The 20749-nt window shown below is 41.7% G+C and overlaps 1 protein-coding gene across 1 annotated transcript; it reads right to left on the bottom strand.

The window, feature by feature from the left end:
• Nucleotides 1-2302: 2302 nt before the first annotated feature.
• On the bottom strand, nt 2303-18804 carry mrc1a (mannose receptor, C type 1a). Its single transcript, XM_063483456.1, has 30 exons — nt 18648-18804; nt 18139-18540; nt 16550-16723; nt 15334-15489; nt 15145-15258; nt 14906-15046; nt 14639-14818; nt 14119-14276; nt 13922-14038; nt 13726-13841; nt 9353-9501; nt 8390-8589; nt 8182-8297; nt 7997-8078; nt 7758-7902; nt 7626-7664; nt 7156-7319; nt 6981-7045; nt 6765-6865; nt 6492-6631; nt 6220-6325; nt 5976-6142; nt 5118-5223; nt 4105-4337; nt 3828-3993; nt 3578-3730; nt 3375-3491; nt 3115-3273; nt 2989-3021; nt 2303-2896 (listed from the first exon to the last, which is right to left on the bottom strand). Exons 1-30 carry the CDS (start codon nt 18715-18717, stop codon nt 2655-2657), a joined length of 4311 nt encoding a protein of 1436 aa, XP_063339526.1. The 5' UTR covers nt 18718-18804; the 3' UTR covers nt 2303-2654.
• Nucleotides 18805-20749: the final 1945 nt, after the last annotated feature.

Below are 20749 nucleotides of genomic sequence, written 5' to 3'. Positions count from 1 at the left end.
GGCCGAGAAGCCTGGAAGGAGCGTGAAGAAGATCCAAGAGGACCTGACCAAGGGGGTCCAGAGTCCTGACTCAGCTGAGTCAGAGAAATCCCAGACCTCAACCACAGGGGCAGAATAATTTCCGAGACTGAAGAAAGAAGAGTCGGAGAATTACCCCACGCTGGATAAGAAGACTATGTGATAGATAGGAAGGTTGTAAGCTCCCCAGTCAGAGTTTCTAGATTGGGTTCAAAGGTAGAAATAGCCTTAGTCAAGATGGTTTTGTGGGGAAGTAAGAACCGCTCAGCTGTGTGTAGTGAGGTTAGCATAGATTTTTAGTGTAGTTAGTTAGATTTTTATTGTTTGTGGATTGGTTGAGCACCCAAGTACACTCACTGCAGAACATCAGGGTAGAGGACTGAGAAAGAAAGATGGTTGTTTATCGTATTATGGTGGGATTGAGGTGGAGTACGTTAAAGGCTTCACCACGGCCTTCACGTTTGACCTCAGTAAAGTAACAATTTGTAAAGGCCTGAACAGTTCGTGGTGAGGATCTGATGTTTGGGCATGCTACTCGCTTGCGGTAAACAGTAAGTGCATAGACGGGGAGCACACCATTTAGTCAGCTGTACTCCGACTGGGAAACGTGGTGCAATATACGTGCCCCTATTGGTCTCCACATTCCATGAAATAGCCTTACACGATGATGTGGTCAAAATTTAAGGTCCAGAGGGATTTTAACCCGTCTCAGAATCCTATAACCATGTCCATAGGAGGCTGGGGACAGAGTCCCTCAAGTTATAAACCAAACTCCCCGCTTTACATAGTTCTGGGAGTTGATGCTATAGGTGCAGAGCCATACGGTCTCGTGAAGGTGAATTTTAAAATGCTCCCACCGAAACCGAGCCCTGGACCAGCGGGTACCTTCTCTCCAGCCCCAACACCCTCAGGGCCAGAAGAATACCCGGGACGAGGTAAGGTAGTCACAGTAGACTACACTCAGTTGAAACCATTAGACGTGATTGAGAGAGCCACAGGTTATAGAGATACTACTCTCCGCCTAGACTGCATGGCTAGACTGCCTGAGAACAGCAGGTGGGGGACTGTGTGGCTTGTGCAGCTGCTAGACCACATCTGTACACTGAATCTGCCCCTCTGTATCCAGAGGATGAATGGGGGTTCAACGGCATGCTCAACTTAACTAAACAGGCAACCCCCACTAACCCCCACTAACTGTAGCTGGTCTTTTACCACCCATAGACAATAACACTGTAACTGGTCCCTTTTCCCCCACGGAACGTGAGTACACCTGTTTTAATTTCACCAGGAACTCAGCATGAGTTAACTATGGAGCCATTGACCCAGACTGGTGCAACAGTATTCGCAGTGGCACCAACACAGGTGGGCTTGCGGGTTTGTGCAGGTTTGTACTATTATTGTGGACGGTATAGATTGTTTGCCAGAATTCTCAGTACTGCCATGGGAATCTGTGCCAGGGTAAGACTGGCGGCACCTCTCGTAATGGTAGGAGAGTGGAGGGTCAGACCCAGCCTGGTATCTGTAGGACCAATAACAAGATTTTTGTCAATTCACAGAAAATATCTGTGACTTTTCTGTTATTTAACAGTTTATCTATTACTTACTTAATTTGGTGTAATATGAATGGCAATGGGAGAGATCCCCATCAGTATAAATGGGGATTTATACCAGTGTAAGAACTGATGTATGTGAAAGTTGTAAAATTGCAATTAAAGCTCCAAAAAATATGCCCTCCATCATAGTTTCCCATGACGTCCAGCGGGTTTATTGAAGTCTTTGCCAGGCATGGCCATGGAGTTGGACCCATCAACAGGTGATTCATATTGAGGCAATAGTAATGAAAGACTTATTATTCCAATGGTTTATTGAGCACTTAGCTTAAGACCATGGTGACTGTAGGCTTAATATACTGTGGACTGCTACTTTCCTCTGCATGCTTTTAGGTTTTTGTTATCCTGAACACCCTGGAGTGGTTTTATAAATAAAATGTTTTTTTGTCCTCCTTTACTTACCACCTCCATGTCATCAGATGATTAGCTGCTCTGCACCTGATGGAGAATGACCTCTCTTTCTTTCCTTTCTATACATGGTTACATAAACATCACAGTGGAAACTATGCATGTTACCTGCAATGGCATTGGATTCCCATGTTGATGATTACCATAACTTAGTGGAAACCAGCCCAGTCTTCATGTATATCATGGCTGAATATAATTATTATGTTTCTATTCATTCATGTAAAAGCAAAAAAATGGAAAACAATTTTCATGCTTTGATATTTTTTTAATTTAAATGCCATAAAATGGACGCAGAGAGTATTCCAACTTAGATTTGTCAAATTGCACTAAAAATCACATTCACTTTTTGTCATTCTCATCATTCTTTATGTTGATTATAAAAGTAAAAAAAAACACCAAAAAATCTGTACACATTTCACATATCACATTATCATGAAAAAGCAAAAACCCAATAATTTGTAATCTCTATTTTTGATACAAATTGTACAAATTCCTAAACAAAACAAAACAAAACACCAAACAATTCCAGTTTCCAGAGAAGTGATCCACAATATAAGCATGAAATAAAGACAGAAATCTAATTTTCATGGGGTTGATTGCCAATCCTCTCCTGCCTTTCTATGCTTGCTCATTCTGCTCGATGTTCTCAACCAGCCCTTTGGTGTCCACCGCTGCTCGGTTTGGATTGTTGAAGTATAACTTGTTGTCAAAGGTGGATTCTCCCAGGGTGGGGGCAGGTATCCTAGGTATCCTTTTACGGAACAGGAGGAAGGCACCAAGTCCAACTATGGCGATTATAATTAATACTATAGCCACAATGATGCCAGCAGACCCGTGTGTAGTTTCCTGGACGACGTGGGCTGAGGAGGCAAAAACATAGTGTTGGAGCATTGAAATTACTCAGATTTGAAAAATTTAAAAATATATATGTTATATATTTTTAACAACTTACCAACAAATGGAGGCTTTTCTGTAGGTTTAATAACTAAAAATGATAAAACAGTAAATAAATAAATACATACATACAAGGCTTATTTGAATTATTATTATTTTTTAAAAAAAAGCTTATTTAAGTTACCTTTTGGTGTTTTGCAGATGTAAGAAAATGACCTGCCGCAGTATGTCGTACTCCACTGACCAGTGTAAGAACTGATGTACACACACGGCTCTGACTGTGGCATTCCTGATTTCCAGTTGGTATAGTCCAAAGGGCTGTTATCGATCCACATCCACTTGTCTGAAGCAGAGACACATGTTAATTTATCAACACATATCCAATACATATCCAGTGTGTCGGTGTGTATATACATGTATATATTATGCTGAATTTAACCTCACCTTCATGGGTCTTGTACATGCCAATCCAAAAGGTTTTGGCACTGTCCTGGAGAATCTCCACATTCTCTTCTATGAATTTACTCTCAATAGGGTCCTGAACACTTACTAGAGAAGCACCTGATAAACATGGTACAACAGTTAAATGTTAAAGGTCATAAACATAGACATAATTCTCTGTTTACGTTGAATTATTTGTAACTTACCCATTTTTATACATTCAATTGAGGCGTGGGCCCAGTCGTTGGTCACCGAGCTGAAGAAGGAATAACAATGGCCTCTGAAAGGTATCCATGTTCTCCTGCTTGTTGATTGTGGACAGTCTCCAGGAAGCTGTGGGGGAGCAGTGGGAGCTACAACTGAAAAAGAAGGAGCAAGTTTTATGCCAGTCTTATGAGCTGCCTGCTAACAATGCATAGTGAGTGTGTACAAAGTGTAAAAGAGAGAATGTCTCACCTGGTGACTTTTTGCAAAGGGAATAATAGGTATTGGTACATGGTGCAGTCTTCCATGTTTTGTCCACATCTACATACACACAGGCGTAGTTATTTTTAGGTTCATTTTTGCCCCATTTGGTGTAAGACAGAGCCCAGTTATCCACCCACTTGAAGTGAAAACCAGTCTGTGAAAAAATAAAATCGCTGAAAACTGACACAGAGCTAGAAACAAGGTCAAAATCTCAACTTGAAATCCTGCTTGAACCAGCAATAAGATGTAACAGGTAGACCCCTACCACATTGCTGTTGAGGCCAATCCACAAAGGCTCGTTGAGGTTGAGAATCTGCAAGGTGGCGTATGCGTGTGCTACAGGGCTCAGGATGCTAGCCAGCTCTGCATCATCTGCTTGGCACTGCCTCCTGGCCTCATCCCAGCGCATTTTCTGGGTCACCACTTTGTAGGAGTCATTGCCGAGCTTGTAGAAGTTCTTTGGTGACACAGTGGTGGGTTTGACAGCAATTTGTGAATCTGAGTAAATGACACACATAAGCTGGTAATCACAGTCACAAGAAATGTCTACGTAAGGGCCCTGTAACACAAGTTCAATTACACAAAATGTAACTATTTTCCACTTTACTTTTTCACCCCTCCTGTTTCTCTCATTGTTTTCACTTGTGTTTGATTACTTGCTCCTGTGCTTTGACCTTCTCCCACCTTTTTTTCATCCTCAGCAGCCCCCTGTGTATACAGAGTCCTGTCTTTTTTTGTCAGATCACCTGTTTTGCTTCTGGTTGTGCTTCCTGTTTGGCTCCTAGCCATTCTCTGTGTGTTTTTCTTTTGTTTTTCATGCCGCTGTACTGCTCTGCAGTGTAATGGACGCATTTCTGTTGTAATGCCTGTTTCAACATCATGATTCAGCGTCCTCTCAACTACCATCATTCATCAATTCATGACAAGTCACACTTTTAAATAATTTAAATTTCTAAATCATTTTTGTTTATGTTGGGTATTGTTAAGCTAACTGTAAACCGATTGTTCTGATTGGCTGACTGTTACAAGCAACAGGTTTGAACTCCTTGGCTATTGTGGCCATAGGCAACATGACCATATTAGGGTTAGTCACTGACATCACACAGATCCAAGAGTTAAAAAAGTTGTCTGAAGCTTGATCTTGTGACTCATCAAGGTGAGTTGCATAATACATTTGTATAAACAGTATCTATAAGAGAAAATAAGGAGAGTAGAGAGCACCTTCAAATTTAACAGCATGCTTTACTGATAGTGTAGCCTCGTTAGTTTATTACTCACCAATTTTTCTTTTACAGATGAAGCCATATTCTGACTGACAATCATCCACCTTCCAGTATCCAGTTTTTCTGGCACTGGTGCCTATCATGATCACACAGTCATAGGACTGTCAAGCAGAAAAAAAAGGTTTGTTTCCATGGGTCGTATTATGATGACAGTATGCTGACATTTCTTTTTACACACGGTTTGAGTAAGTAAATGTTTGCCTTATTGTCTTACATAAATATTACCACTGGGGCATGCACACATAATCTGTGTAATCACTGTGTGATGGAGGCAGAATGGCTGGTGGAGTAAAAAAGTTTACAGATTTACTTATTTAACTAAAAGTAGTTACAAGTGGTGCTGTGTCTGCCTGCATGCTCTACAGGCAGGTTAGGTTAACTGATGACTCTAAATTGGCTGTGAGCACGGATGTCCACCTCTCTGTGTCTGTTCACCCAGCAAAGGCCACTGTGTGCCCCTCCTCTGACCCTGTGACAGCTGGGATAGGATCCTGAACTCGATAACTGGAAACATAGCTGCTCTTGTTTTTTTCTTTCTATTATTCCTTCGATTATGAAACAAAGACTTTAAATATTTTATATGTTCTTTAGACCAAACCTTGACTTGGAAGGATGGGATAACAAAGAAATACTACCATTTCAGTGATTAAAAGTGATCTTTTGAATATCATATTAGACTTCTTCCTAATCCTGTGCTAAGGTGACTGGGACCATCTGGGGCACATACATGTACCATACTGTTAAACTAAACTGTTTATTTAATATTAGCTGTCTGGATAGGCAGCACTCAGTCTAATTCAATGTCTTTACTAAATTAAAGCATGTGAGAGACAGAAAAAATTCTCAGAAAAACCTCATGAAAATATCTTCCTGGAGGTGCTGATGCTGGCTCCCCTAAGGCCCAGTTAGTGTATGAAATACTTTTCCCATCTGTCCACACAAAGCGCATGTCCCAGTTGACATCATTCATACCAATCCAAAAATCTTCCTTGTAGTTCAGCATCTGTGTTGTTAGGAAAGCTAGAAAGGAATTATTGCAATGTAATTTAGTGACACATAAAAATCAACCGATATGTTTAAACATGAACTGCACTGACCTTGCTCTTTCTCACTGGTTATAGAAAGCAGATTTCCTCCCTGGTTTATGCAATGTGTCCTGGCATCGTGCCAGTTTTTGTTATTCCCCACAACAAATTTGTAGCACTGTGTAAATAAAATCTAATTAGGGCGTTTATACTGAAATAACAAATGGGAAGACATCAACTTGGCCAGGATATTTTGCTATACTTTTTATTTATTCATTAATTAATTTATTTGTTTAATTAAATACATTTACCTGGAATAATCTGTGTAGTACATATATATTTACCTTTCCTTGGAAAGCTAGCCACTCTGGAGCACATCCTCCTTTGGGAGCTGTGGTCGGGGTCATTGTTGTATTAATAAAACTGTTGCTTCTCTTACATATCGAAGGGAGCTCAATACCACAGTTAATATCATTCCAGTACCCTAAATGTGAAGAATTTACAGAAAATTATGAATTTAATTAAATTTCAAATCATTTCAAGGGATTTAGGGGTTATTTTTTTTAGCTAACATTTACCATAAATTACAATATGGATTTTCTCTGTATTAGACTCACCCATGCTGTTGTACATAGTGACACAGTTTTCATCATTGTTGGCAAAGTTGGGCTCATTGTGTTCCCATGCGGTGTAAGTTACAGGGGTGCCATCAAGCCAGCTTAAAATGAAAAGAAGAGAATTAACAATTATCAAGAATCCTAAACATTTGATGAAGGTTGTTTGTAAACAAGTAGTGCTAGTGTTTTTCTGGTAAATAATGCATTTTGATTTACCTAAACGATTTATCTAAATTCACTATCAGCCCGATGTAGTACTGCCCTTGTGTTCCTCTAGAAATCTGTTGAAACATAAAATGCGACTTTATATTAGGAGGAAAAGGAAGAACAGACTCAGTGGATTTTGGAATTTTAAAAGAAATGCACAAAGGTGCTGATTTGATTTTCTTGCCTGTTTCCAAAGGAACTTTCTCTCGCTGTCTCCTGTGATGACTACAAGTTCACCAAAGTTTTTTTTGCAATAGGCTCTGGCTGCTTCCATACTCTGTTTGTTCATGTTCAGGTAATACTGGCTGTCGTTGTATAGAAGCCATCCATCGTCTGTGGTGTTGTATTCTGCAAAGAAAACAAAAACAGTCATTGGAAGTTCAGTCATGCAGGCAGCTTTGTGATTCTTTAAGATGACTTATGAAAAGAAAAAAGCCAGAAATATTAGAGAATCCTTAGGGTTTAGCCTCCAAGAACCATTAATGAATTAATGAGGTATACATTTACATTTCAGACCAATCAATGTAATAGCAGAGGGCATCGTTGAATCTAGACAGAAATGGTGAATCAACTGACCTACACTGTATTTCTCAGTGAAATAAAAAGATCTGTTGAAGCAACTAGACTTTTCTCTGGAACAATAATTAAACCTACCTTGTACAGATATCACAGGCTCAGGGTTGGGAGTCACACCTGACAATAAATAAACGAGACCCACAAATATTACCAAGCTTTAATTTGGCTCTGTGTGAGCTGAAATTCCAAGATATGATCAGCCTGTCTTACCTTTGCGTAACTGGCAAATCCAGCTATTGTAGGCATCACAGTGTCGATCATTCCACCTCATTCTCAAGTTAGAATCCATCTCTGTACAGTGCTCGTTGTCATTGTGGTTATTTGGTTCTCCATAGCCCCAGTTCTCAAAGTCAAACTAGGTCAAAGTTTTTAGAAAGATACATAATTAGGCAGGAAATGAGAGCAGTAATAATTAAAGCTTTTCCTGATTGTTCTGAATTGCTATGTACCGGCGATCCATCACTCCAGACAAAACCTCCATTGGTTCCCTGTAAGCTGAGGCCTATCCAAAATTTTTCACTGTAGTAGACACTGTATGAAAGTAAAAAACACCAGCACTGATTATCTGACTTGTTGATTTATCCAGTATGAATTCTGAGATATGCAAGTTGTTAGCTAGTGCAAGTAAACATACTTGAGCTCTCTCCATTCCTGATGACTGTGTAAGCTTATGAGGTCCCCGCCAATGGCCCTGCAGAAGTCCCGTGCTTCAGACCAAGTCTTCTTTTCCTCTTGACGTTTCTTGTACGCCTTTATTAAGGAGTGAAAAAGGGGAAAATAAGCCAGTGTTTTATTACTGAAACGGCGCAAATTTGTTATTGTTCTTAAGTTTGTGCTCCTACTTTGAAACATTTGTTCCCTTTGCCGAGCAGGGTCCACTGAGAAGCACAGGTCGCGGCCAGAGTGGTGGGTGGAGCTGTTGTCGTCTGCACACCCTCAGCACGTTTCTTGCAAATATACTTCTCCTTGTTATTGCAGCTGACAACATCCCATAGTCCAGCTAAAACTCCAGTTGTCATGGCAACACATCCTTGTTTTCTGTCTTTTATTCGAGTAAGGTAAAAGGCATACGGATTAGATTCAATCAAATACATGAAAGAAACTGTATTGAGCATAACTTATCATTAGTGATCATGAATTACACGACAATGATGATCATGACAGCATACTCAGAACAATGGCAAAGACCAAGTGAAGTAAAGAAGGAGAACTGTAGATTGGGAAGGTCTGTCTCTAAACAACTGCAGATTCCGAGATTATCAGTTTAAATGATTTAGCTTAAGTACAAGTTACTCAGCTGTGTCACCACATTGCCAAAATCTGGAAGAAGACCCTAACTTTCTCCCTCAGATGAGAGGAAATTTAGTTAGTTCAGGAACAAGCTAGGAACCACCAAGACTGAATCTTGACATGAACTGGAAACTGCTGTAATCCCAGCTTCACTGTCAATAGTGAAGCCAGTTTCAAAAATCAGCACCTTCAAGCGCGACTGAAATTTGAAGCTGTCTAGTTTTTAGCCAAAATAATAGGAGTAAAGGTGAGGAGTAAATTAAGAACACTGTATCAACTGCCAAGCATGGTGGTGGTAGCAATATGCTCTGGGACTGTTTTGCTGACAATGGTTCTGCTACATTACACAAAGGGTGAATTCTTCTAAATTCTACAACTTCTCCTTAAATCATTGGCTAGATGGACACAAACTTGGACACAAATGGGTATTGCAACAGGACCGTGATGCCAAACACACATCAAAACTGACTCTGGATTATAATAAGTTAAAGAGTGTATAAGGTTAAAGGGTGTACCTGGCATTCCCACATTGAAATTAGTGAACGTGACTGCTCTTTCAGTCGTCCATTTGAACATGTTTCTGTCTTCTGTGTTGGATAAACCTGTCCAGAAGTACTTCTCTGGTCTCAAGCCCACCAAACTGACCAGAAAAGCATTCTCATATCTGCATGAAAACACAAAGTTTGGCATATGTGTGTTATTTCTGCATTAGAATTAAGTGTGGAATAGTTGTAAAGTCCAAAACAGACATACAAATTTTCATGTCATGGTTCAGTACTGTCCATACTAGTCTGATGAAGGCTCTAATATTAAAGGATTTTTATGTAAAAGTAGGCGATCACGATCAAGTGATCAGAGCTCTAGTAAAGCTACCCTTGTCCAGTGATTTCTTTTGCATCCCTATAAAAAAACAACAAAAAAAAACTGAAGAAAGAACTGAAACCATGTTCCTCAAGAATTGAGCAATGATATGAGCGAGGGCTGTGCAATCCAATTTTAATCTAGTTTAAACTTCTAATGACTACGTAAATGAAAATTATTGCACAATATTGAAAATGTATGGTCCACCAATAGAACAAAAAGCAAAGGTGGTGCAGGCCCAGTAGGGGCCGGGTGCATTGTGAGCCGGGTGGCGGCCAGGAGCGGAGGACCGATCCCCGGCTACCAAGACTGGCAATTGGTACACGGAATTTCACCTCTCTGGTGGGGAAGGAGGCTGAGTTAGTGCGTGTGGTTGAGAGGTACCGGTTAGATATAGTCAGGCTCACATCAACGCACACCTTGGGCTCTGGAACTAGCCTCCTGGAGAGGGGCTGGACTCTGTCTCAGTCTGGAGTTGCCCCTGGTGAGAGGTGGCGTGCCAGGGCGGGTATCTTGGTATCCCCTCGGCTTGCTGCCGGTATGTTGGGGTTTCTCCCAGTGGATGAGAGGGTTTGTTCCCTTCGCCTCCAGGTCGGGGAACGAGTCCTGATCGTCGTCTGCGCTTATGCGCCGAGTGGCAGTTCAGAGTACCCAGCCTTCTTGGAGTCCCTGGGTGGGGTACTGGAGGGTGGTCCTCCTGGGGACTCTGTTGTTCTACTGGGAGACTTCAATGCTCAAGTCACGTGTTTTGTTATTGGACTTCAGCGGGTGGTGGCTGGAGCAAAAACTCGGGTGTGAGAGGAATTCGGAGAGGCCATGGAAAAAGACTTTCAGACTCCCTCGAAGAGATTTTGGCAAACCATCAGGCGACTCAGGAGGAGAAAACGGTGTTCTACCTGCACTGTGTATAGTGTGGGTGGAATGCTGCTGACTTCGACTGAGAAAATTGTCAGGTGGTGGAAGCAATACTTTGAGGACTTCCTTAATCCCACTGGCACGTCTTCCGTGGAGAAAGCAGAGTCTGGGGATGAAGGGAATGACCAGCCAATCTCTGGGGGCGAGGTCACTGAGGCAGTTAAACAACTCCTTGGTGGCAGAGCCCCTGGGGTGGATGAGGTCCGCCCCGAGTTTCTGAAGGCTCTGGATGTTGTATGGCTTTCTTGGTTGACTTGCCTCTACAATGTTGCGTGGAGATCAGGGGCAGTACCCCTGGACTGGCAGACCGGGGTGGTGCTTCCCATCTTTAAGAAAGGGGACCGGAGGGTGTGTTCCAACTACAGGGGAATCACAGTCCTCAGCCTCCTTGGGAAAGGCATTCGACCGTGTCCCTCAAGGTTCAAGGTTCTTTATTTGTCACATGCATAGTTATACAAGTATAACACACAGTGAAATGTATCCTGACACGCTCCTCAACATGTGCAAAAAAAAAAGGGGGGGGGGGGGGGGGGTAGAGGAATAACATTATAAATATATATATATATATAGTATATACATTGGGTGAATGTGCAGTAGTAGCAGCAAGCAGGTGAATTCTGTACATTAATATGAATAGACATCTGACTATTTTACAGAATGGACAATATAAACATATTTAAAGTTAAAGGAATTGAGTGTCTGGAGGAGAGTCTCAGTCAATTATAGATGATGTGAGAGGGCGGGTGTGTGTGTGTGGGGGAGGGGGGGGGGGGTTTGGTTTAGGGCCCGGATGGCTTGAGGATAGAAGCTCCTCTTTTTTTTTTTTTTTTTAAACTTGTCCCGTTTGGTTCTTTTGCCATCAGAATTGTTGTCTAAAGGCGAAGAAAGATGCCCAACGGATTTACTTTACCAAATGGACCATCCCAGCCTTGCCGTAATGGTCCATTTGATTTACCTTTTATTGTTTATTTTATTTTATTTTATTTTTTTTACTTGCTAGATACGGGACAGGGGAGAAGAAAAGGGAGAAAGAAAGAGGGGGGAAAAAACAAAACAAAACAAAACAAAAAAAAAACAGCGGAGAAGAGGGACGGGGATAAAGGGCAAAAAACAAAAACCAACAAAATAAGCAGACAAAAAATACATATATCGATCACCTGGATCACCTGTTGAGAAAGAAAAAAGAAAACAAGCAGAAGAAAACGAGAGTAATAGAATAAACAACATCACAATGATATATGGGAATATAACACTAAATACTTAATATTAAACATTATTGTGCAGAAGCTCCTCTTGAGTCTCTCTGTCCTTGCCCGGATGATGCGGAACCTTCTACCAGATTGTAGAAGTTGGAACAGTTTGTTGCCAGGATGGGACGGGTCCTTCAGTATCTGCATTGCTCTAGTCCGGCATCTCCTGGTGTAGGTGTCCTGAAGCGGGGGGAGAGCAATCCTGCAGCAGCGTTCTGCTGTACGGATCACTCTCTGGAGAGCTTTTTGGTCCTTCACACAGCTGTTTCCAAACCACGATGTCATGTTCTGTGTGAGGATGCTCTCCACAGCGCCTGTATAGAAGATCCTGAGGATCTTTGGAGAGACCCTGAACTTCCTCAGTTGTCGTAGGTGATACAGGCGCTGCCTAGCCTTTTTGGTCTGGGCCTGAATGTGGGCAGCCCATGTCAGGTCTGAGGAGATGTGGACGCCAAGATACTTAAAGGACTGCACCCTCTCTACTGGAGCTCCATTAATGATAATGGGCTTGTAGTCTCTGTGCTGACTCCTTCTGAAGTCCACCACCAGCTCCTTGGTCTTGCTGACGTTCAGCTGGAGGTGGTTGTCCTGGCACCATGATGCCAGATTCTTCACTTCGTCCATGTAGGCCGCCTCATCGCTGTTGGAGATGGCACCCAACACCACTGTGTCGTCAGCAAACTTCACAATGGTGTTGGAGCCGTGGGTGGCCACACAGTCTGAAGTGTAGAGGGAGTAGAGCAGTGGCGAGAGGACACACCCCTGTGGTGCTCCTGGGGGGTCCTGTGGGTGGTGGTCCAGGAGTATGGGGTGCCTGGCCCATTGCTACAGGCCATTCAGTCCTTATACAACCGTTGCAAGAACTTGGTCTGCACAGCCGGCAATAAGTCGGACTCGTTCCTGGTGGGTGATGTGCTCAGCCAGGACTGCCCTTTGTCAGCAATTCTGTTCATTATTTTTATGGACAGAATTTCTAGGCGCAGCCAAGTGGTGGAAGGCTTTCACTTGGGTGGTCTCAGGATCTCATCTCTGCTTTTTGCAGATGATGTGATTCTGTTGGCTTCATCTGGTGATGGGGTTCCAGCTCACCTTGGAACGATTCGCAGCCGAGTGTGAAGCAGTGGGAATGAGAATCAGCACCTCCAAATCTGAGGCCATGGTCCTCAGCCGGAAAAGGGTGGAGTGCCCACTCCGGGTTAGGGACGAGTTCCTGCCCCAAGTGGAGGAGTTTAAGTATCTCGGGGTTTGTTCACAAGTGACGGGAGAAGGGAGTGGGAGATTGACAGAGGGATTGGTGCAGCGGCCACAGTGATGCAGACACTGTACCGGTCTGTTGTGGTGAAGAGAGAGATGAGTGTAAAAGCAAAGCTCTCAATTTTCCGGTCGATCTACGTCCCTACCCACACCTATGGTCACGAGCTGCAGGTAGTGACTGAAAGAACGAGATCTCGGATACAAGCAGCAGAAGTGGGCTTCTTCCAAAGGGTGACTGGCCTCTCCCTTAGAGATTGGGTGAGAAATTCGGCCATTCGGGAGGGGCTCAGGGTAGAGCCGCTTCTCCTCGAGATCGAAAGAAGCCAGCTGAGGTGATTCGGGCACCTGACAAGGATGCCTCCTAGGCGCCTCCTGAGTGAGGTTTTATGGGCATGTCCCACCAGGAAGAAGCCCCGGGGCAGAACCAGGACACGCTGGAGAGATTATATCTCTCGGGTGACCTGGGAATGCTTTGTTGTTCGCCCGGACAAGCTGGAGGAGGGAGGTCTGGGTTTCTCTGCTTGGGCTGCTGCCCCGGATAAGCTGAATAAAATGGATGGATTTTTGGTATTTGAACTATTATAAAAACATTTAAACGTGAAATATACCTATCAGACACATCCACCAGGTTCGCACCAGCCCCTGAGCATGCCTGCTTTACCTCTTCAAAGGTTTTTTTCTCAGCTCCAATGTTATAACAGTATGAACCAAACCTGATTGATCCCTTAAAAAAGGAGAAAAAATGATGAATAAAGGCTTTTCTGTTAAATTACACCTGTATTTAAAGAAGAGGACATAACTCACAAGCGTGCACCCTTTGTTGACTTCTGCTAGACTGCCTCCAATTGGTTTAGCTGAGGCCTTCTTCTTGCACATATATCCATGCAACTTCTCACACGTATGATCTGCCCACTTACCATCCTGTATAAGAAATACAGAGGGGTCTTAGAGTAGTAGCTTTATAACAATATTGATTGTCATTTAGCAAGAATTTGTGCTACCTTTCCTTGAATCAGGACACAGTCCTCTTGGAAGCTGGTGAGATGAGAGGGCTCATCACTCTGCCACTGGGTAAAGGTGACATATGAGTGATCGGACCATTCAAAGAGCATCTGGTTCTTTTGGTCATTCATGCCAATCCAGAGCACATCTGTCGGCACTGAGGTTTGAAATACAGAGAGACGGAAAGTGGTCATATATGTCTCCTTACTCTTTCAGGCTGTTTTTATAATAGCATTGTTTAATGAACATGACAAATTTATTTATTTAGTCTGGTTTGCAGGTGCTGCCAGGTATAGGTTGTTACAAAGCTCGTACTGTACAACCTAGCTAATGCTATGCTAAGCTAATTGGCTCAAGGCTAGTTTCATATTTTCTCGAAATGTAAAATTATTTCTTTTAATTTATATGTAGGTAGGTAATAGGTAGGCCTATTCCATGTCACGATAGAGTACTTACTTTCTGATATTTCAGTACTTTAGCAGGATATTGTTATTTGTTGTTATCTTCTTGCACACTTACTGTATCCAGACTGAGAAATAATGAAGCTCTGCTCCTCTATGTTATGTATGCTGGCAAGATCTCCTCCTTCTTTGCGGCATGCAGCTAAAGCATTACTCCACATCTCTGCAGTCCTCACCAGATAGTAGCAGTTTCCTGCATAGTGAACCCAGTGATTGGGGCAAAAGCCAGGCTGTTTGGCTGTGGATAGAGACCAAAAGGGCTAAGAACATAGTCTTTGTAGGTTTGTTTTGCAAAGATATGGACTCATAACAAACTGAGATTTACTCGATGGTGGGGGCAGACTGGTAGCGTTTCCTTTACGACAAATGTAACCAAGTTTCTTGCTGCACACGCTGCTCTCCCACTTTGAGGCCTTTGCAGCATTTAGGGTTGCACAGTTTAGCCCAGGGTTTGATGATGGATGACCTGTGGGAAGCACAGGTTAGGTAATGCTAAATTTTAAAAGTTCTCCAGGTATTTAAAAAACTCACATAATTCCATGACATATACCAAGACATACTAACCTGGGGCCCAGTTTAAATATCTGAAAGGATTTCCGTTGCTCCACTGCCATCCACTCTCAAAATCCAAGCTGTTCAGCCCAATCCACAGAGATGAGCCCAAATCATTTGCTAACCCTGTGTCAAAACATGCATTTGAAATTAATGTATCATCAGCAATATAACATAGATGATACAAGGCTGATTATGTACCTGAAATGTATGACTGCTCATGCAGCTCTACGATGCTGAGGAGGTCGGCTCCCTGCTGCTGGCAGCTCTTCCTGGCCTGATACCAAGTCAACACTGACTGAGCGTTTAATTGATACTGAACCCCTGTGACTGGGTCAGCGATCCAGTTGGAGGATGCTAGATTATGGCAAAGACACAAAGCGCTATAAATTATTACACAGCTGGAAATTATTTACATCAGGAAGTTAAATTAATTGAATGCTCCCTGACTTCAGTACACAGTGAGGGATTCATTTTTTATTACCCTGAATGGTTTGAATATGGACTGAAGATTGGGTGCTATTAGAATTTAAAACATGTCTGTTTTGATGACATGTTGATATATAACAGTGATTGCCGAAGTGTGAGCTGGGGGGCCCCTGCTGGGCTGTGAAGGTACTGCAGGTGGTGCTGCAGTAATAAGAGAAATTCAGTTTGAAATTACAAGTATATGCAATTACATATGTATATAAATGTATTTATTTATATAAAAAGTTAATTAAAACTAGTAATAAGAGGTGATTAGTTTGTGATATTATAGTACAGAGGTTTGTGGCAGGTGGGCCTTAACACTGATTGGGTAACATTAGCGATTTATAGCCAACAGCCTGTGTTGTTTATGCTTTTTGAATAACATTTTCAAAGAAATACACTGATTTTTCTTGTATTTTGACTAGAAGAAAGATTAAGGATTGGGTGGGCCCAATGGGAGTCTGTGGTTTTTAAGTGGGCCACAGCAGTCTTAACTTTGGGAATAGCTGATACACAGGAACAGAAAGTATCAATAAGAATTTAAAGAACTTAAAGAAAGGAATTATATAAAGTATGTAATTTAAGAAACATCTTCTACAGCCTTAGATGGGACGGAACTCTGACTTTATAAAACAGTCTGGTAAAGGGAGATCCCTTTATTTTGCTGTTGCTTTCCTGCCTCAGTTTAAGAGCAGTGCCAGGGGAAACGTAAGCCTGTGAAAAGAGGAAACAGAGGACAGTGCTGTGTTGACAGTCCATGAGAGGAAGAGGTGAGAGAGGGTCAGAAAACGGGCCTCCAGCACTGAATTCTTCATAAAAACAAAATTTTTGTGCATGATTTGATAAAAGTAACCATCGAGGGATTTCTGTCTTCATATTATAGATGTAAAGTGGACTGAATCATCTGTAACCATCTTTCAGGTTAAAGAGATTTTTCATTCCTTACCTCTGGTTGGACAAAATCCCCATTTCCCCACTTTATCATAATCTCTCTCTGTGGCACACCACAGCTGTCCATCCGTACGACCGTCTTTAGTGCATTCGGCGTACCACTTCTCGTGGAACTTAAAAGGGAACTGACAAGCGGCTCCAAAAGCATTTCCTCCTAGTGTGAATGTCTCTGCGGAGACACAAATAATGGAGACGTGCAATCATTTCACCAGCATGTGATTGATAATTATGAGAGCTTACCTCCCAACTTCTTAGAGTTCTTTTCTTAAGCTTTTAGAACTTCATTGAATTGATTTCAGCCAATTTACCCTCAAGTTTATTTACTGATGCTGGGCGAGAAGGAGTACTGTTTGGTTTCTTGCCCTGGTTAAGGTCATTCATTTAAATTTAGAAAATGGACTTGTGCTTGTAATGGACATGTTCCCATGATGAAAAGGGTTTTTTCCCAAAACACTCCAGAATGTTGGGAAGTGCTGCAAAAGTTGCAAATGGCAAGTAAGAATCACTGCAAATCACTCAAAACCAGAAGTACATTAAAGTATGCAAACTCATACTTGTACTTTGCAAATAGGTTATCAGGTGTGATAAATGAGTCTAAAGTTTTAGCTTGACCTGAATGTGATGAGTTAAAACTTAATACAGCTTTTGGTTGTTTGAGTTACCAAGCTTTAAAAAAGTGTGGGTTTTTCACCTATCCATGATGGATTCTAGGTATACAGTTGAGACTTACTGTCCATGCTGTGCATAGAGAGTGCCTTCATAAGCACTGCTTATTATCAGTGCTGCACTAACAATTATGCAGTCTCACCAGCGATCCCTGACTGTGCTCACTTTTAGTAAGAACAGGAAGTTTCTCTACAGCTATGCTGTAACCAGCTCCCTTCTAGTCCAAGAAAATCTTTCTAAAAATTATACCTGCAGTTTAAAACATAATTTCGTAATGCTTAAATCCTCAAATGCTACACTCCAAACAATGACATATTCTAACACATGCTAAAACATTCATACTCTGTCCAAATATTTAAAAAGAAGGGGGAAAGAATAAGAACTATGTTACTTTCCATAGACAACTACAAAATCCACAATAAATATTATTATAGCCAAGCCAAGTTTTGTACTCAGATCAGATAAAAAAAAAAAAAAAACCTTCCAAATACTTTAAGATATTTAGATGGTAAATGTAATTTCATCTGTAGCCATAGCACTTTTATAACCTAGTTTACTTTGTACAGATTATAATATTTTGCATTCATAATTTTAATGGAAGTAAGAACAATTTTATTGTTCTTTACAAATTCCTAAAAACAACAGCTTTAAAGCATGCACTGTTCATGGACCTTCTAAAACACATTTCTAAACTTTCTACAAAGCTAAAGCACACTCAAGTTTAGTTATATTTGTAGGCTCTTGTACCCATCATTCCTACCTCGCCTCTGTCAGTGCACCCCTGGGTGGCTGTGGCTATCACCAGTGTGTGAATGTGTGTGTGAATGGGTGCATGACTGGATGTGTAAAGCGCTTTGGGGTCCTTAGGGACTAGTAAAGCGCTATACAAATACAGGCCATTTACCATTTACCATTTACCTTGATATCCCTTTGAACAGAGGTCCCCCTGAGTGCCATATATCCTCCAGCGACTCCACATCCCGGAACCTTTGTAGATCATGACGCTTTTCTCATTGCGGTTGCCCCAGTTTAAGTGCAGGTCCTGGTCTTTTAGGCCAAAGAGGGTATCGTTCTTACACTGCCAATGCTGGAGGTCATTGCTCTCATCACATTCCATGAGTTGCACCTTCACCCAGTCTTTTATCGCTGTAGTACCCAAACACAGCTTGAGGGACAAACTGAGGAGACGAGACTCAGAGACCCATCGGAACTGTTGATCTTTGGCATGAGGATCACAAGCAGCCACTGTTATAAAGCTGGCACTCTCTACCTTTACACACTTGTTGTGATCTTCATTGAAAATCAGGAAGCTACTTGTGTCTGGAGCAGAGCAAAAAGAAAATTCAGCAACACATTCACATGGCATATGTTTTTCAAATGAAGCCACAAGTGTATTAACCAACAAAAAATGTTTCTGTGTTACATACCTATATCAGCGGTGATGCAGAGGACTTGAAGGACACAGAGGACCACAGCAAAATTTAAACAGGGCAACATTATCCTTGTGTAGTTTGCAGTTACTGTTGGACGAGGCTGTAGCAGAGATTTCCCGTTATGAGCAAAGGGGTCTGGTGTATGCAAAGGTGTGTGACATGGAGCAACAGTGATCTAGAGACTCAGTGCCTTCCCTTTTTAATCAGACAGATGGATATCCTGTCACATGAGTAGTTATGCCTGGTCAAACTCCTGGAAGTTCCACAAGCTTTGCAGCACTTTTGGCAGGATAGGCAGGAAGTAGGAAACAAACAATCTGACCTCTCCATTCAGCAAGAAAATGAAAGTCAACTTAAAGTGTCAGGTAAGACTCGTAATGAAAGCAAAAGGGTTTGTTTAGTTTTTTTTTAAATGTCACAAAGCACCCTTTTCAGGATTAATTCCCTTTATTGACTTCATCATTGACTTTAAACTGTTATAAATAGACATTATGTGCTAAAAATGTGCCTGGAGCTTGAACCCTGAGAGCAGATTGCACTGTGCAAGACTAAATTCAGATTCAAAGGGAGATTGAGAAGAACAGGATTGCAGTGAGGACCTGAGCAATATAATGAAGTTTGTAGCACTTTGTTGATGTATGTTTTTGCAGGATAGTACTATGAGGCTTTAGTTGAAGAGTAGAGCAATGACACCAATCAGAAGACAGAGAGGACAAGAGGAAATCCTGCTTCCTATTGGGGGAAATGAGTGGCACTTTGACCACTTTGGTTCCAAACTGCAGAAACACCAAGTTATGGTGCTTAGACCAATAGATATAGATCCAGATAAGTTTCTTAAATGTTAAAACTGAACTTCTGTCAGGAACACAATAGTCATACAGAATGAAGAATGACTGTGGTAGCTTTGCACTTTGCTCACTTGTCATGACACTAAATAGAGTTTTAAAGATTTTTTTAAATTAAAATAACCTTAACTTTACATTTACTATATGTCTTAATCCTTGGTTTATCTGATAAATCTGAGTTTTCCATGCTGCTTGCCTCTGCTCTCAAACCTTTTTTGTTTTGCGTGCTCGTTCTGCTCTGTGTAGGCGACCAGGTCTTTGGTATCTATTGGCAGTCAGACTAGATTTTTGTGTAAGTATAAATTGTTGTCAGAGGTGGATTATCTCAGGCAGGGGTACATATCCTGTGTATTTGTATATGGAAGAATATGAGGGCATCAAGTCCAACTATGGCGAATGCAATTAGTTATTTAACCACAATGAAGACAGCAGAAGTTTAGTTCCAAATTATTATGCAAATTGTGTGTAAGTGTCATAAAGATTAAATTCTTCTAATTCTTCTATTCTAAGAATAAAGTTGTTTTTCAATTAAACCCATGGATGGAATTGTGTCTCAGGACTCTTTGTATCACTGAAATCAATCTTGGACACCTATGATCATTAGTTTGCCAGGTGAGCCCAATTAAAGGAAAAACTACTAAAGAAGGATGTTCAACATTATTAAGCAGACCATTTTCAAGCAATATAGGAAGGAAAGAGTATCTCTCTGTTGCTTAAAAGCGTGAAATAGTTGAATGCCTTGGGCACGTAATGAAAACCTTAGCTATTTCACAAAAACTTAAGCGTGATCACCATAATGTAAGAGATTTGTGGCTGAGTCAGAGCACACATGGGTTCGTGCAGATAAAGGCACAATGATGAAGGTTTCTGCCAGAAAAATACATCTGATTAAGATAACAGCTGCTAAAAGGCCATTACAAAGCAGCAAACAGATATTCGAAGCTGCTGGTGCCTCTGGAGCTTTGCGAACATCAAGGTGTAGGATCCTCTAGAGACTTGCAGTTGTGCACTTATATTTGGTCACCCCTAACCAATGGTCACAAGCAGAAACGGCTACAGTGGGCCCAGAACTACATGAAGACTAATTTTCAAACAGTCCGGTTCACTGATGAGTGCAGTGCAACCCTGGATGGTCCAGATGGATGCAGTGGTGGATGGTTGGTGGACAGCCACCATGTCTCAACAAGGCTGTGTCGTCAAGGAAGTGGTGGAGTCATGTTTTGAGCCGGAATCACGAGGAGAGAGCTGGTC

The sequence above is a fragment of the Pelmatolapia mariae genome, linkage group LG9 (assembly GCF_036321145.2).
Source record: "Pelmatolapia mariae isolate MD_Pm_ZW linkage group LG9, Pm_UMD_F_2, whole genome shotgun sequence".
Taxonomy (NCBI): domain Eukaryota; kingdom Metazoa; phylum Chordata; class Actinopteri; order Cichliformes; family Cichlidae; genus Pelmatolapia; species Pelmatolapia mariae.
The sequence above is the reverse complement of the archived record's forward strand: the minus strand, read 5'-3'. Positions and strand labels throughout refer to the sequence as shown.

What these genes read in the sequence shown, in the direction of transcription:
- mrc1a (XM_063483456.1), bottom strand. Translation starts at nt 18,717, where the DNA reads ATGTTGCCCTGTTTAAATTTTGCTGTGGTCCTCTGTGTCCTTCAAGTC. An exon ending in TTTCAATGTGGGAATGCCAG is followed by an intron (nt 8,590 to 9,352) that starts GTACACCCTTTA and finishes CTCGAATAAAAG; the next exon opens with ACAGAAAACAAGGATGTGTT. An exon ending in TCTGGAGTGATGGATCGCCG is followed by an intron (nt 7,903 to 7,996) that starts GTACATAGCAAT and finishes ACTTTGACCTAG; the next exon opens with TTTGACTTTGAGAACTGGGG.